Source organism: Halichoeres trimaculatus, unplaced genomic scaffold (genome assembly GCF_033239565.1).
Source record: "Halichoeres trimaculatus isolate MK-OKI-2021-1 unplaced genomic scaffold, fHalTri1.1 fHalTri1_scaffold_18, whole genome shotgun sequence".
In the NCBI taxonomy this organism is placed as follows: Eukaryota; Metazoa; Chordata; class Actinopteri; order Labriformes; family Labridae; genus Halichoeres; species Halichoeres trimaculatus.
Window position 1 is genome coordinate 2,733,422 of NW_027437196.1, and position 16,630 is coordinate 2,750,051.

General features: G+C 38.3%; 1 protein-coding gene across 1 annotated transcript in view; it reads right to left on the reverse strand.

The window, feature by feature from the left end:
* The window catches only part of LOC141807220 (cadherin-12-like), a 216,578-nt gene that overhangs the window by 123,195 nt on the left and 76,753 nt on the right, over positions 1-16,630 (reverse strand). Inside the window, exon 2 of the mRNA XM_074693046.1 lies at positions 5,406-5,796. Coding sequence (XP_074549147.1) covers positions 5,406-5,651 — 246 coding nt within the window. The 5' untranslated portion in view covers positions 5,652-5,796. The remainder of the gene's footprint in view (positions 1-5,405; positions 5,797-16,630) is intronic.

Sequence of the window (16,630 nt, forward strand, 5' to 3'; positions counted from 1 at the left end):
ACCAAGCTGAGAATCCACCTGCTGACAGTTTGAACTGTCAAAACTTGGCAGCAGCCCCTTTGTGAAATAATATTTTAGTACAAATGGGTCAAATTAAAAGAAGCTATTATTATATCTAAGGCCCTGTCATCAGTGGAGACGTCTCCAGAGGAAACCAAGCAGCAGCTCAGCTCACAGCTCAGCGCAGGTTGCATGAGATTCCTTTTACTAAAGGAAAGAAACGGCTCTTATGTAAGACGAGCCTTTAAAGCCGCTTGAATAAACAGAGTCTGTACATCATAATGTGCCCTTGTCCTCAAATAAAAAACTCTAAAAACCACAGGTCAGAGAAAACTGACCTTCAGTCAAAGCCCAGCAGCTGCTGATGGTATGGGCGGTGCTGAAAGAAAAACCAACGGCTAGGAACAAAAGAAAAGCTTTTTGACCTAACAAGGAAGTTTTATGCTAAATTCCAGGCTTGTGTTGTCCCTCTGACAGCTCTGAAAAAGCTCCACATGATTTAAACTGGAATGTTCGTTGACGAGGAACTGGTTCGGCTCGCTGGTTAAATTGTTCACCCTCTTCATCCTCAAAGTGAATCCAAGGTTTAAACCAACCTTCAGACCTTTACTGTGCATCATTCAATGCTCATATTCCATGTTTCCAGCTCTATTCTCTAGAACCTAGAACTCTAGCAGCCTCCCCCACTGTTGCCATTCTAAAAGAATCGTTTCTCTATTTTAAACAACACAAATCTACGTACGTTTTTCATTTGGCAATTTCTAATTCTGTGCAAATTTTGTGTCTGGGAAGTCTGGTGTGAATTTTTACAGTCACCCAGGACAACATTTACAGCATAATTTGAAACTTTGTCGTTGTGTAGAATGGAAACCCAACTTTTTTTATTTTTTTTTTAACCTACCATTTGTTTTAGAACCTAAAAAACAACATATTTCTATGACAGAGGGTTAGTGCCATATTAAAAAATTTAAAAAAAGGAAATTTAAGAGCTTAATCTCGTGAATTTAAGAGAACAAAGAAAAAAAATAAAAGGAAAAAACTCATCATTTTAGCCTTTGGGTAGACTTTCAGAAGAGCAGAAATGAGGAACAAGAAGCATCTTGTGAAATTCAAAATCGATTTACACCTAAGTGATCTCACATTTTCATCCTACATTTCTTAGAGCTTCTAATAGCCTAGCTATACACTGATACAATAAGTTTATTCCCATAAATAAAATGCAAGACTTAATTCTCATTTTCTCTCTCATTTTTTTTTTTTTTTTTCGGCTAAATTTGTGAGATAACGTTTGAAAATTCATGCCTTTTTTCTTGCAAATTTGTATTTTTTCTTGTGTATTTGTGAGATAATTCTCATAAATTTATCAGATTATTGTTGTAAATTTATGTCTTACATGTACAGCCTTATTTTGTTTGATTAATCTTGCATATATATATACATTTTTTTTTCCTTTTATTTTTTTTAATTTAACCTTTATTTTACCAGGAGTAATCCCATTAAGACCTTGAATTTTACTTTTTTGAAAATAAAAAATGGGGTCCCTCAAGGGTCCATTTTGGGTCCTGTTGTCTTTGTGATTTTCATCAATAATGTATGTAAAAATGTCACAGAGGCAAAGTTTCCTTTTTATGCCGATGACACCATCATTTACACTTCAGGTTTTTCTCTTTTAAATGCAGTCAACCAGCTACAAGCTAATTTTTTTTAAATGGTGATAAAACAAACGCAATGAACTTTTCTAGATCCAAAAGGACAAAAGAAGATAAATGTTAGGCTTTTACTCAGTATGAGGGGATTGAATGGGTCCACTCTTTTAAATATCGTTGTTCTCTTTTGGATAAAAACCTTTCTGTCAGCCTCACATCCAGGACTTCACAAAAAAAGTGAGGAAGAGCTGAGTTTTTTTTTTGTTTTTTTTTTTTACAGAAACAAAAGCTGTTTCTATGAAAGTGGGTAAGGGCCGCTTGGGAAAAAATGTCCAATTTTTTTTTACTAATGTTTTCTAGGAAAAAAAAAAAAATCTGAATTCTTACCTTTTTTCTCAAAAAAAAAAGAGGCAACTTTTTTTTTTTTTTTTTTGCTTTTTTTTTTGCTTGGATTCAAGCAACTTTTTTATCTGTCCTTGACAATGCTGACACCCTCTATACGCATGCTTCATCTTCTGTTCTAAAAATGCTGACTCAGTTTATCTCTAGCATGGTCCTGTGGTCTCTGTTGTATAAAGCCACTTCTTTAAGTTGAGAGCAAAATAATAAAAATGATTCTGACCATGAGAGATGTCGTGTTCATACAGATAGGAAGAAATGCATTCCTGTAAGGTAAGAGTGTAAGAGCCTTCCCCTAACCAACACCCTGATGGCAACAAGTGCTGTAGAATGGGAGAAGCATCACGACCGAACGACCAGATGCCAGGCTCCTGGCATGTTTAATTTAAGTCGAAGTGACAGGGCACAAAGTTAAACTCGTTAATTTTGGATGGTAATGTGCCCTAGCATTTCTGTAGCTAGTTAAACCCGCTAACCCTACCTCATTTCACCTTCCTGCTCTGGTCCAATAAAACGACAAGAGCAGGAAGTGTGAGTCAAATATCTGTCGAAAACCCTCTCAGCCTGCCGGTGCCATGTTTAATTCACCTCCTGCCCCAGATAACGTGTTAAATAGTCATGATCTTGATATTGACTGGGTTTGAGCGCCTGATTTTAGCCATAATTCAGCAGGCGAGCACCTCTCCGGCTCAGCCCTTTGAAATCCAGAGAAGTATTACGAGTAAGAGTTGTGATAATCACTGCTTTATTCGCTCAGGGTGGACTCTGCTTTCTTTAGAGCAGCCGTATCTGGAGGCACAATCACTTGGACACTCTGCAGCTCATTGGATGGAGATCATGTTGACTCTGCAGGGTGAATAAATTAGCACAATTAGACAGTGATGTATTAAAGGACAAGCATCCATTGCACTAAGACTCACGGTTCATTAGAGTTCATTTATGTGCCTTGAAAACAAACTGTATCCTTAGACCGCTGTGATGGACGACACGTCACTACCACCCTGCCCGCCCAGTCTCCAGGCGTCTTCCTGCAACTCTGATCCCGTTAGAGCAACATTCATTCTGAAACGGTCCCGACAAAGGTCCGAGGACCTCATCTCCAAATGCTTTTCACACGGCAAAGAATCAGTCAATTATTTTGAAGCGGTGCTGCGGCCCAGGATTAAGTGACTTAAGCGCGCAGCAGACAGCCGCCTCCCTCCCCCTGCTCTTAGCCCCGGAGACTTCCACAAACAGCACGGCTTGTCAGGGCTGATTGCAGCGGCACTGGGGCAGATAAGTCAGTCTTACTATTATCCTATGTAAGCGAGGAGTGCCAAATTACAAGTTTAGCCTTAAAACCCCACAGAGTTTACTTACGGATGTCTTAAGCTACAGCAGAGAATACAAAATCCTGCTCTGAAAAGGGAGACGGACAAGTTTCAGGGGGTTCCTGATGGGATACGCTTGTATTTCTCAGTCCTATTCGGCACATGTTGGGTTTCTCTCTGCGGCCTTTTTACTGTTGTCAGCATCTTTCCTGCTTTGACAGCTTTACAAGGACCATAATTCAAATTTATCTCAACCACAACATCGATTTTCTCACCACTTCAATGTCGAGTGAGTCTGTGTAATCTAACATAGGAATGTTGGCACAGCTCCATCAGTATGTATGGATTTTCTGAGACCTTTCATATCTTAAAACAGGAAGTGACAGGATTAGGGCTGTCACTTTAAAAAATAATCAAATCTCTGACCCTGAAAACACCAAAACTACCTAAGAAGAGTGGACTCTCTTCTTGGTTTTGATCCAAAAAACAGACAAAATGTCCTTTTTTCATTCCGTTCATCTCTGGCGCTCCATCCTTTGATCCTCTCCATGATCTCTGTCATTTTTTCTCACGATGGCGCTGCTCTTTCTCTCTCAACTACCATGACACAGCCTCAGCGTGAGCTGCCTGAACTTTCATATCTCACATCTTCTCCTCATATCCATGCTGAGCTCTCATCCAAAGAGCACACCGCTCTCACCCACAGTAGTTAATGAGCAGGAATTTGATTGACAAGCTCTGTCAGACCCTGTCTCTATATAAACCACAGACTGTATCTAGAGTGAACAGCGAGGCTCCACCATTTACCATTGTATGGTTTTGAAGCCAAAATTCCCCCGTCACAGGTGCCGAGTCAGTGCAGTACAGACTGTGAGGGATTCTGGGATAAACTGAGTGGAGCCGACATAAAATAATATTTTTTGTTTTCTTTTGAGAGTCTAATCACTTCTTGACTCTACCGCCTGACGTATTTTACGATCCCTGAAAAAAATACACAAGAAAGGCAGCTGTCAATCATCAAAGCCTCCTTTTTAACCTCTTTTAACTAATGAAAACAAAACTTTTCAGAGAAAAGAGGACTTGAAAACAAGGCAGCCAAATGATATCTTCAAATCACCACAACATCAGATGTGAGAAACATTTCCACCAGGTGTATTAATTTTTTAAAGTTTGACCACAGCCCATCTGGAATGACTGGGGAGACAGATGTTTTGACCTATACTGCAGCCAGCCACCAGGGGGAGCAGTTTTTGTGGCGCCGAGCAAGATGATATCCATTATTCTCACAGTCTACGCTATTGATGTCAACAAGGGCTTTTTAATATTGGCCAGTTGAAGGACCTGTACATGGCAGCGGCACATCACTTCACTCATTTGCGCTAATCTAACCAAACAAAGCCGACAACAGGAATGGAAATGACGATGGCGAGTGAGGCTAGCAAATTTTTGCTAGGGACTTTGAATGGCAAGTTTGTTTACAAAAAAAATGAAAACAGGCCAGTCAACAAAAACACGGTTGTTTGTAGCTTTTGTGAAAAATAATTTTGATATCACCAAAGCTGCTCTAGCCTGATGTATCGTTACAGAGCACAGAATATTTTGGACAAGATACCCTGACTTAAGTTTTATTACATCACGAACAAAAATGTGAACTTACAAATCTTCTCTTCTTCATGTTTTTCATTTGGTAAGTCATGCATGACAATTTTGTGATGTCCCAGACTTCTAATCCTTATTTGGGGACAGATATGAGATTAAAATGCGATTAATTTGATTAATTAATCACAAATCCTGTGATTAATTAGATTATTTTTTAAATCGACCTTAGAAAAGAAACTCCTGGTTCCAGAGGAAGTATCCCAGCTAAAAGTAGAGAAAGTAAACTTTAAGTTCACTCCTCTTTACTGCTCCCCCTCTCATCTTTTATCCTCCTCATGTTCTAGCGTAGCTCCCTCCATTTACCACCAATTCAATTTCTCCCCAGCTCCTTATGATGTGATTTATGTTCTCTCCCGCACCATAAAAAACAGAGAAAAATGAGCCGTATTACCTTGCCCACATACTGCGGGTCGGACCCCATGTACTCCTCCAGAACGAAGAACTGGTTCCACACCCAGCCCCTTTTGACCCGCTGATATCCAGCCGCCCCATTCCTCATCGGGCCCGCCGAGCTCCTTGCGTGCTCCCTGCCCGTTCGTCCCCGTCCGAGCGGCGATGAAGGCACGCGTAAAGAGGAGACCGAGCCCCCGTCGACGAGAATCCAAAGGAACAGCAGCAGGCAGTTCCTTGTTAGCATTGGGGATCCGTGAGGTTCAGGTCCCCAGGGTAAAGTCCAGTGACGAGAGCAGAGCCACGCTGAAACGGCTTGTGAAGGAGTCCGATGGAAAACGGGGGCTGTGCCGGATGAGGATCCCGTCTTAGAGGAGTAGACAGCTCATCACCTGAAGGGAGGAAACAAAAACAAGATGAGAAAGTAGATTCAGGATGTGTGAGTGTTTTGAGTCTAAATGAAAAACAAATTCACACATTTTTAAATACTGATGCTCCAGCTTGTGGCCTCGCCCAAGCTGTGATGGCAGCGATTAATCTTTTGGGGTGAACTGGGCAGGTCAAAGCAAAGTCCACTAAAAGGGTTGATTTTGTCACTGGGAGGCTCAGACTGTAATTAAAACTGACTGGAAGACCTCCACATGTATTTATCAGTGGCCTGCTTCCTGTTTTGTACCTCGACACTTTGCTGCAGTGCTCATTTCAAAGCCTCCAGACTCCCATTGACAGGAACAGTATTTCTCCCTTTGCTGAACTTATGGGTTTCTGGTCAACTGCTGTGAATTTCTGCTCCACAGAAACTCAATTTGTTTGTGTTATTGTGCAGTTTGTAGCTGACCCTCACAGACGGGGAATGTCTCAGATGAACGGTGAAAGAACAGGTCGAGGCTGAGGAAGAGGAGCAATTTCAGGGGCTTTTTTCATTAAGTGGTGGATTTTAACAAATTGAATCTGGTGGCGATTGAATGGAGAGGCGTAAAAGCTGTTTCTGGTCATCTTTGGGGTGCTTTGTTTGAACCACTTGAAGGACGAGATTGTCAGTGTGTCTGAAAGAAATTACTGTAAATTTACAAGGAAATGAAGTGAAATTCTGTAATGTTTAAATACAGCACTGTGAAAAAGTTCATAGTAAAACACCATTACTACTGCTGCCAGTATTTTACACGGTAAGCCATTTTTGTTTTGATGGCGTTCTGTGACAGCGAGTGAGAAGGCAACACAGTAAATATTTTTTGGGGTGCCAATTTTTTTTTAAATTGCGATTTTTCGATAGTTCCAATTCTTTCAATTTTTATTTAATTTTATTTTTTTAACACCAGACCATGTGAAAAAATTAAGTGATGATTATAATTTCTACAGACTTTGTCAGGAGCCATAGTTTCCCCAAAAAATGCTCCTCACATATGAGTCAGTTTTTATGATTTTTCAGGGGATCTGCCAAATTGACTTTTTTCCAACCCAGCTTATAAACAAAGCCTGAAATGAAGGATTTAAATTTGAAAAAAAAAAAAAAAACATAAAAAGAAAATAAAAAAAAAAACAATTTAAAATGGTTAAAAATATATCCTGATACTACAATACATCATTTTTTCTCCCACCCCTAGTGGGAGAAGTGGTCTCTTAGTGGAGACCTGACTGTCTGTGCTCCACATGGCACAGACCATGTACCAGATGATTTTTACAGTGTGATGGCCAATTTTAAAATGGAGGGAAAATAAATAAACTACCCCCCCCCCCCCTGTTAACAAAGTATCTCGACTGGGGCAGCAGTTCAATCTGAGTATGGACAGCCAGTCCATGCCATGTGGAGCACAGACAGCCTTTTCCCTCCATGCAACATGTCAATGTACAGCAGGGTCTCATATCCACTGTGTTCCCTCCTGGCTAAGGGTACATTGACAGGGCACACTGGGCCAGTGCTCCAAATGACACAGATAGGCTGTCTGTGTTCAATAGCATAGACCTGTCAGTGCTCCACATGTCACGGACCATGTACCCTATGATTTTTACAGTGTCATGGCTGATTTTAAAATGGAAGGGAAGGAAAAAAAAAAAAACTACCCCCCAGTAGTTTAATCTGAGCACAGACAGCCAGTCTGTGTCATGTGGAGCACAGACAGCCTGTTCCCTCCACGCAACATGTCAATGTACAACAGGGTCTCATATCCGCTTTGTTCCCTCTTTGCTCACGGTACATTGACGGGGGCACACTTGGTCTCTGCACCACATGACACAGACAGGCTGTCTGTGTTCAATGGTTTAGAGCTGACAGTGCTCCACATGGCACAGACCATGTACCCTATGATTTTTACAGTGTGTTGGCCAATTTTAAAATGGAGAAAAAGATGAACTGAGCTGTTGTTTGTTTTTTGGTGAACTGTAAAATATTAAACTTGTAGCACAGACTGTCTGTGCCCTTTGAGCAACATCTCGATGAACAGCAGGGTCTCATATCTACTCTGTTTCCTCCTCACTCTCAGTTTCAAAACACCATCACAACAAAAATGACTTTGCTGTAAAGTAACAGAGAAATTCTGAGAGCAGGGTTTCCAGTATTTTACTGTTTTACTGTTTTCAATTTACAGTTTTATACTGTAAAAATACACCATAGTATATGCACTGTAAAATAACAGGAAATTATTGGACATTTCTGCCTCCAGAGTTTAACAGTGGAATTTTTTTACAGTGGACGTCTGTGTTCAAAAATGACAAACCCTTTCCTCCTGACTTCCTAAATCCGTGCGTATTTACCTCGCTAATAACTTGACGTTTATAACTCTGTGACCCATCTTTGCCCCCACCTCTCCTCGCCCCGGTCTTTAACCGCTCGGTGACAAATCACACTGGCATTCTCAAACATAAAAATAAGCGTTGTAATTACTTGCCGGTGATGCATTACTTCAAAACCAGACAGTTCCCTTGGATGTACGCTCTAATTAGCGACACGACATGTCTCCAAAGTGAACGCTGTGACTTTATTTTTGCTGTCAGTTATATGCCACCACTCACTGTGCGTGGACCTATCAGCGCAACTTCCTTGATTGCCCATAGAGGTTGAAAGTCATGTATTATTTAAAGACACTCTAATGAGAGGGTTCTCAGACGCTTTTTATGTTTGCTTCACAAACTCGCTCTTAGTAATTGTATAATCCCTCTCAGCTGAGCGGTTGTTGCATCCATGGCAGGCACATGATGTACCGGCGCTCTGTGAATGTCACACAGACACACGTGTCGTATGGAATATGAGTGCAAAGCAGCGCGTTTGCAATCATTTCTTTAAGATACTCTGCTCAGTCTCAGACGTCGTCTCAGACGTCATCCCAGTGAGCAGCACAACAGATTTGACAACCGGCGGCCACAGGAGATTGTTCCGCCTGCCGCTGCCTGTCATTTGACAGACATGCCTTCTGTGAAAGAGGTAACTCACACAGAAGATTACTAATATATAATCCCGCCAGCAGACATGCAATTGAATATTTAATCTCCCCTCCAATGTGTTTTTCTGTGTCTTCACATAACACAGGGAGTCCAGATGAGCTGTGAGCACAGGTATGATGTAGCATGCTGCTGTCGCGTTGAATCACACATCTAGTTAGGGGAACTTAGAGCAAGTTTAAGGCGCATTTCCAACATGTTCCTATTTTATTAAGAACCACAATTCAGTAACATTCAGTGTGTAGGAGTGTTTTACTGAGAAAACAGTCTTGGAAGCAGCAAGCAGCCTCTTTGCTCCACAAATGTGACTCTTTAGCCCATTTCCACCATGCGCTTCAGGCTTTACCGATCAAACCCGAACCAAACTCATTTTCATTATATGTCAAACCAAACCTCAGTTGCTCATTATCATGGGTTCAGAGAAAGCTGAAACTCTTAACCGGGGTCTGCAACCTTTACTTTCATAGAAGGCCTTTGCCTAGATTTAAGTCACAAAATCTACTTTATCTAGACAGTATAAACTTTAAAGTATATAAAATTTAATACACAGTTAAAATCTAGTGAATAAGTATCGCACAAGTTTTGATTTTTTTTTTTTTTTTTTATTGTACATGTGGTGTCTTAGTTTTTAATTTCAAATAAATTTACAAATATAAAAAAAATAAAACTGTAAAAAAAAGAAATAATAATACTGCCAAAAAATGATATAAATTAATTTTAAAAAATTGCCAATTTTATACAAAAATTAACAAAAAATTGAAAAAGAAAATCAAAACTTTGCAAAGAAATAAAAAAAAACAACAACTGTAAACTGGTAAAAATAAAATGAAGAATTTATAAGCATTAAAAAAGCGTTTGTCTTTAATCTTGCCACATATCAATCATGTATATCAAACTTGAATAAATTTCAAAATGTTGCAAAAAATCCCAAATTTGCAATTTTTTTTTCAAAAAACATTGAAATGGAAAACAAAATTAACATTTCAGACATTAAGAAAAAATGTTTGTTTTTAGTTTTGCTACAGGTCAATCATGTATTTAAAGCTCAGATAAATTTCAAAATACTGCAAAAACATAAAGGCAAAAAATTGAAAAAAAAAATAAAAAATAGAAAAATCAACAACAAAAAAAACCAACCCAAAATACATTGAAATGGTTAACATGTGAACATGTGAGACAGAAAGTCAGGTCACACAACATTAAAACAGCTGGTTAAATTCAGCATTAAGCTCTCCAGGTTATACACCTTTGAACACCAACAACAACAACAAAAGTAAAACCATGCCCACTGTCTTCAAAGCCATGCATCAACAGAATTGGAAGCATGATATATTTAGCCTGTGAGCAATGATATCAAGCATGATGAAAAATGTTATGTAAGGATTCCAGAGCATAATCAGTATTGAGGAATATAAAAACAGATCCGGTAAGCAGACTAAATCCTTTTTTTGGGAATAACAACTGATGTGGAATTATGTATTATCATACAGAGAACACATAGAGAAAATAATATTTCTAGCATTCATGGCTTTTATAATCTCTTTAAGACTTTGCTCCAGGGCTGCTGGTCAGGGCAGTGGTTAAATCACATGTTCATGAGCAGAGCCCACAGCGAGAGGCTCAGGTTTGAATCCAACCATCTTCCTATTGTGTCCTGCTCCATTCAGAGTCCTAACCTCGCTGAATAAAGGCAGAAAAAGGCACAAAAGTGTTTAAAAGATAAGAAAGACTTTGGTCTGAATGCAAGGTTGACATCTTCTGAGGTAAACGGTAAATCTTATTCCCTTTTGTGAATGTGTTTGAATTTAGTTCCTGAAAACAAACAACAAAGCCCAAAATTTTATCCAGACTTTGCAAAGACTTCAGAGAATGGTACCATAAAATAAAGTGACAGACTTTAACAAGTGTCTGTTGCATCTAATAGGCTTAAATACTAATAATTAATGTGTGTATTAAATAATTTATCGTGGTATTAATTTGAGAAAATTCAGCAGACGCTTCAAATTTACAAGTGCTCTTTAAATTACCGTAACTCCTGAACCATTTGGGCTCCTGAGGAAAGTCAAACTGCTTCTGAAGAAGAAAAACACAAACTTTAAAGTGCTCTCTGGGGTATAAGAGCGTTACATAGGAATAGGAGTGCAGCAAGGTTCCAGTCACAGGCAAAAATTGGTACAAGATGTTGTTGTTACCGTAATTCTTCAACTATTTGGGCAATGGAAAAAATTCAAACGGTTCCTGGTTCCACCAAGCAGAACTGTACTGACAGCTTGGTATGGGTGATCTTCTTGGTTGGCGGCGTGTAACTCAGATGCCAAAAGCTGTGTGAGATTTGTAATAGCGTGACAGCGCTATTGCTAGTGCACAAAATGTACCCTGCAAATAAATCCAGTGAAAAAGTAAAATAAAACACAGCAGATATTTCTCATATTCAAATGTATTATTTTTTCCAGTTATATAATTCATTTATTTATTTATTTTTTGGAAAATGTCAAATTTGGCAAATTTTAACTTTTTCAAATTTTTGCAGACATTTGCAAATTGTTTAAAATCCATGTTTTGAAAACTTTTGAAAATTTTTGAACTATTTAAAATGAAATTTAAAAAAAGGAGCAAATTTTTTATCTTGTTTTTTTTTTAATTTATAAAATTTTGGCATTTTTTTGAGGATTCAATGTTTTGCAACTTTTTGCACATTTAATTTTTTTTTTTTCGAAAACCTTTGAAAATGTTTGAATTATTTACAATTTAAAAAAAATAAAGCACATTTTTTTTATCTTGCTTTTTTATTTATCAAATTTTGGCAGTTTTTTGAGAATTCAATGTTTTGCTTTTTTTTGCACATTTAAATTTCTTTTTTTTTATTTTTGAAAAATTTTGAAGTTTCAAAAAGGTTTAGAAAAAAATGCAACTTATTGAATTTTCATCAAATTTGCAAATTAATTAAATTCATTGTACTTGTTTTTTTTATTTTATTTTTTTTTGATACTTTCAAATTTATATTTAAAAAACAAACAAACAAAAAAAAACAACCAAGACATCACATCTACACTTATATAAACACAAAAACCTTCTTATTAAGATAATTTTTTTACTAGATTTTTACTATGTACAAACTTTTATTCACTTTTTATATTTTATTGTGAAGAAAAAGTACATTTTGTGGCACCTGAATGACTTAAATCCTGGTGAGCTGAGGCAAAATGGCTCTTATGAAAGTAAAGGTTGTAGACCCCCTGAACTGGAGGGTACCAAAAAGTGGGAAAAATTGTATAAGTCTGTAATACGGGGACCTGACCCTGTTTTGGTCAAAGGAAACACCACAAAATGCGTGCCATCGAGACAAACTCAAGTGAACCCCTTGGTAGGAACAGGGCATTGATGACAAAAAGGTTAAAATACATCTGAAACTAGGGAATTTGACATTAAAAGGATGCTAAAAGCTACATGAGAAGTCTTCACTTTGTGACCTATGGGAAGATAAAGTACTCATAATGATAAAATGTGAGGTTTAGATCTATAAAAGAACTCTGTTGCCTGGTGGCTTGTGTTTAAACAAGTAGGACATTTTCTAATTAATTTGACTTTAAATGTGATTTTGTAATTCAGCAGTCATTTATTACTGCGCCCAAAGCATACAAGAACAATAAATAACACAGAACCAAGCTCATTTGTTAAGCCTCATTCATTATTGAGCAAACAGTTATTTCACTGCTGCTGTTCACACCTTGTTTGCAGTCCTGACTGCCACATCAACACACCGGCATCCAGCTCTGGCCTTGTTATCAGACACTTAATTGTGCCGAAAACAAGAGACGGGAACCACAAATGGTTGGATTGACGAATGGAGCTAATGGTTTCCACACCTGGTTTATTGTTCCTCTCTTCCCCTCCTAATGCACTTATAAGCTGTACAGTAATGGAAGCCAGCGTGCCTCTAATTTCATAAGCGGAGCCCTCATTGACATCATTGTCTTTGATTAATTATACAGACTTGGAACACTGGCTTCGGAGGGAGATTACTCCAACAAGGTTACGCCGCGCTCCCGGATTCATTCATTCTCTCTGTCACCGCAGTATCTTAAAAGTCAAAACTGATCTGCAAAAGTTCTCCCTGCAAAATTGGCAGGAACTGTCTTGACACGGGTCAGACATGCGTCTCCCGCGGGTCACTCCTCATTTAGCGTTGACATAATGGAAAATGACTGTTCCCATAATTCCTGCAAAATCACGCCTCTGCCACTGTACGGCCCTGGGAGGGCTCGATGCATATTTTATGAGATGAGTTCATTAGCATGTGTCGGGCTTCGGTTGCGAGCCTTGACCCGTGTGTCTACTTCAGATAACACGACGCAGTGGGCTGACAGCATTCTCACACGTCACCTTCAATAATCAAAGAGCATATGGCGAGCCGATCTGCAGGTGCAGATTACCACCCACGAGAGGCTCCCACAGAAAGTTATTACTCGTCAAGGCTGCCATAAACATGACAAACAAATAAGTAGGCATTAACTTCTGCAATGGAGGGAGATATTAGTCATCAAGACTAAGTTCTTCTCCTGCACAAACTTCATGTCCTGATGGATATGCAGCGATGTTTTTTTCCTTTTCTCCTTCTTGAACTCTTTTATTATGTGTCGACGTGTCAGCCAGAGACGTACACAAGTCTCACTTGTTTTGACAGAGCTATAGATCTGTTTACATGCATACAGGGATGAAGGAACATCAAGGGCTTTCCAAGCATTTATGATCGAGATGTCAAACTGGGAATACTCACATTGAAGCAAAGATGTATGAATAAACCCCCTAATGTAGAAGTACATTATTTCACTTTGAGAAAAACACTTTGGCTTCAAGCTTGTTTTCCATCATTAAACATGTGCAGCAGCACAATTTTGTGGATGTTAAATTAAAAATTGATTCAAAACCTTTTCAATCCATATGTAGACTACTGTAGAGTGTATGCTCTATGTTATACCTTGCTTTATTGTTAAAACCCAAACTATAGAATACCTTGGGCATCAAATTAATGAGTTCAATTAATAAGGAACAACAATGTTTTTCAAGGTTTGAACACAAGGAGCTGTTACAAAATGAGTGGGTAGTTATGCAAAATAGAATCCCTTTAGCAAACAAACTACCCCCACTTTATACATTATTCTGCTAGTTACCAAGAGACTTTCTCAAAATATAAAGTATGAGTTGAAGTTTTGATTTAAAGATGATTTGATGGGCTTAGAAAAGATGTTTTTGTGAAATCTTTCAGATTTGATTCAGTTTTGTTGTTCATAGAGCTACTTTCAGGTCAAATACGATCAAGGGCCAATCCTAATTGTCACTCGTTACCTTCCCAGACCGGGCATAAATTTGTCGCGCAAATGCTTTATTTATTTCGAACCTACTGTTTTTCAATGCAAGCTTTCACACCAGCAACGTTTTCAGACAGAGGTCAATTTTTCCAAAGTTTCACTTCCGACAAGTACACATCCAACCAATCAAAACGCTCGTTGTTGACACCTCACATACCAAAACATTCAACGCTGCAGACCACTTGATTGTGTTTGTGTTCCAGCACCTGATTCTTAATGAGAAAAGTAGGTATAGACTGTTTCGGCCAGGCTGAATTGGGGCCGATATTTGGCATTTTGAAGCATATCGGCATCGTTGATGTGGCTCTGATGCAGCCGCTCCACCATGGCTTGGGAAACAGCCAATCAGCAATGCAGTTATTACAGCTATTCCAGTTACATTGACATTTTGGAAAGCTTTTTTTTATGTAGAAAACTTTAGCTATTTTTTTTTATGTTAAGTTTTCATTTTAACTTTATAAAACATGCAGCAAGCCTGGGAGCTGTTTAATAAACTTGTGCTTAAATGCATTCGAATGAAGTTAAGTGTTGGAGTTTGTATTGTTCAAAATTTTAACACCAAAATTTTCACTTTGACTACAAATTAATATCAGCTTCAAATATTGTTTATCGGCCTCCTTGACTACAAATAATGGGTATCAGCCTGGAAAAATCCATATCAGTCAATCGCTAGACAAAAGACATAAAAACTACAAAGACAACAATTACTGAGACGTTTGGGGGAGTTTGCTCCTGATGTGCATAGACAGGCGCATCAAAATTTGATTCAAAATTTTTTGCATTGAGGTGCTGTTTGTTTACGTCGCCGTTGATGTGCAAAAGTTGTGTGCCACCCGACCCCCGTTATGTCATCACCCCTAGTCTTGCTGGCTGTGGTGTAGACAGAGTGACTGTTTCTTCTCCTCTAAACCAAACACATTTTACAAAGTGGTGATAAACTGATGTCAGATTAGGGAGACAAATTCAAAGCAAACAGATTTCACTACCATGTAATGCAATGCATGAGTGACAAGACAGCTGAGCTAACTTTAAGATAACTATTGCAGTATTTAGAAGTTATATGATGTAGCTTCTGAATACTGTAATGTTAGCTTATCATAGCTTATGAAATGCAGTAAAGTCTGCTGTGAATCTGTCACCCTGCTCTGACATCGATGTCGCTATCTTTAGCTATAGCTGTCGCTGTAGCAGCGTTAGCTAGATCGTTATGACGAGTAATTTCAAAATATTTGTTTCAGGGGCTGTGTAGATCTTCACCATAAGGAGAATTGGGACACCAACTCACTAGACATGCCTGCGCAAAACCAAGGGCTGAGGGGTCGAATTGGGATTGGCCCCAAATTTAACTTCCATTCACATTCAACTCTTAAAATTTGTATTACTTGATACTTGATTCTATCATTAAGGGAAAATTTGAGGTATACAAAAAAGTGTAAAAAAAAAAAAAATCTGTGCTTTTTGTTTCATATTCTATTTGGCTGCTAATGATACACCTGGAGTGTACTAAATCATTAGTTGGCGAGCTTAAGCTTTAAAGAATTCTTAAATATTTGAATTACAAAAAAAATATTTGGAGCATCATTTTTGTAATTTGGTCAACTGTGATATGGACAAAAAAATGTGATTATTTTTTTAATACAAATCAACAGGATTGACATGATAAACCTGTCTCTACAACTCTACATTTAGCGATGCTAACACAGTCGACATTTCCTCCATGTTTTGTCCCTTGTGCTAACTGCAGACCTCGAACATGGCACCACCTGACCTCCATCAGCTCATATTTCTGCTCCTTTTCTTCACAGTTTGCTCTTTATAACATCTATAGTAAGAAGAAGAGAAAATGTTGCTAACACAGTTGATGAACAGTTAATGCACCCCATGTACAGACAATCATTCTGATGAAACATTGATGAGGAGGAGCTGAAACATGACACACTTTCTTCAAGGTTCACACCAAAAAGGATGGGACCTCAGCTGATTTGGGTCATGTGACTTTGGAGCAAACCATTGCTGATTTATTGGGGTTTTTTAATGGGTAACACAGTTGACAAAATGAATTATTTCTTCCATATAAATTATTAAAATGTAAAATTATTTAATTATTATTTCAAACAAATGATACTGAAAATAAAAAATGTATTCTAGTGTTGATTTTGAAGAGCAAACTTGACATTTGAGTAATCAGACAGCATGAAAACTGCAAATTCTGACACATGATTTGCATTTTTGGCTAAATAAATGATGAAACCTGTTAATTTTCTGTATGAAATGAAAGTGAAAAATCACCCAAATGATCTACTGGAAATATAGAATCACTCATAAAAATGCATTCCTCTTGTAGTCTTCTCTGCTTCCTCCGTGGAGAAACTGTTGACGTTTTTGCCACATTGTCAACAGGAAAAATTGGAAGAATTGATCA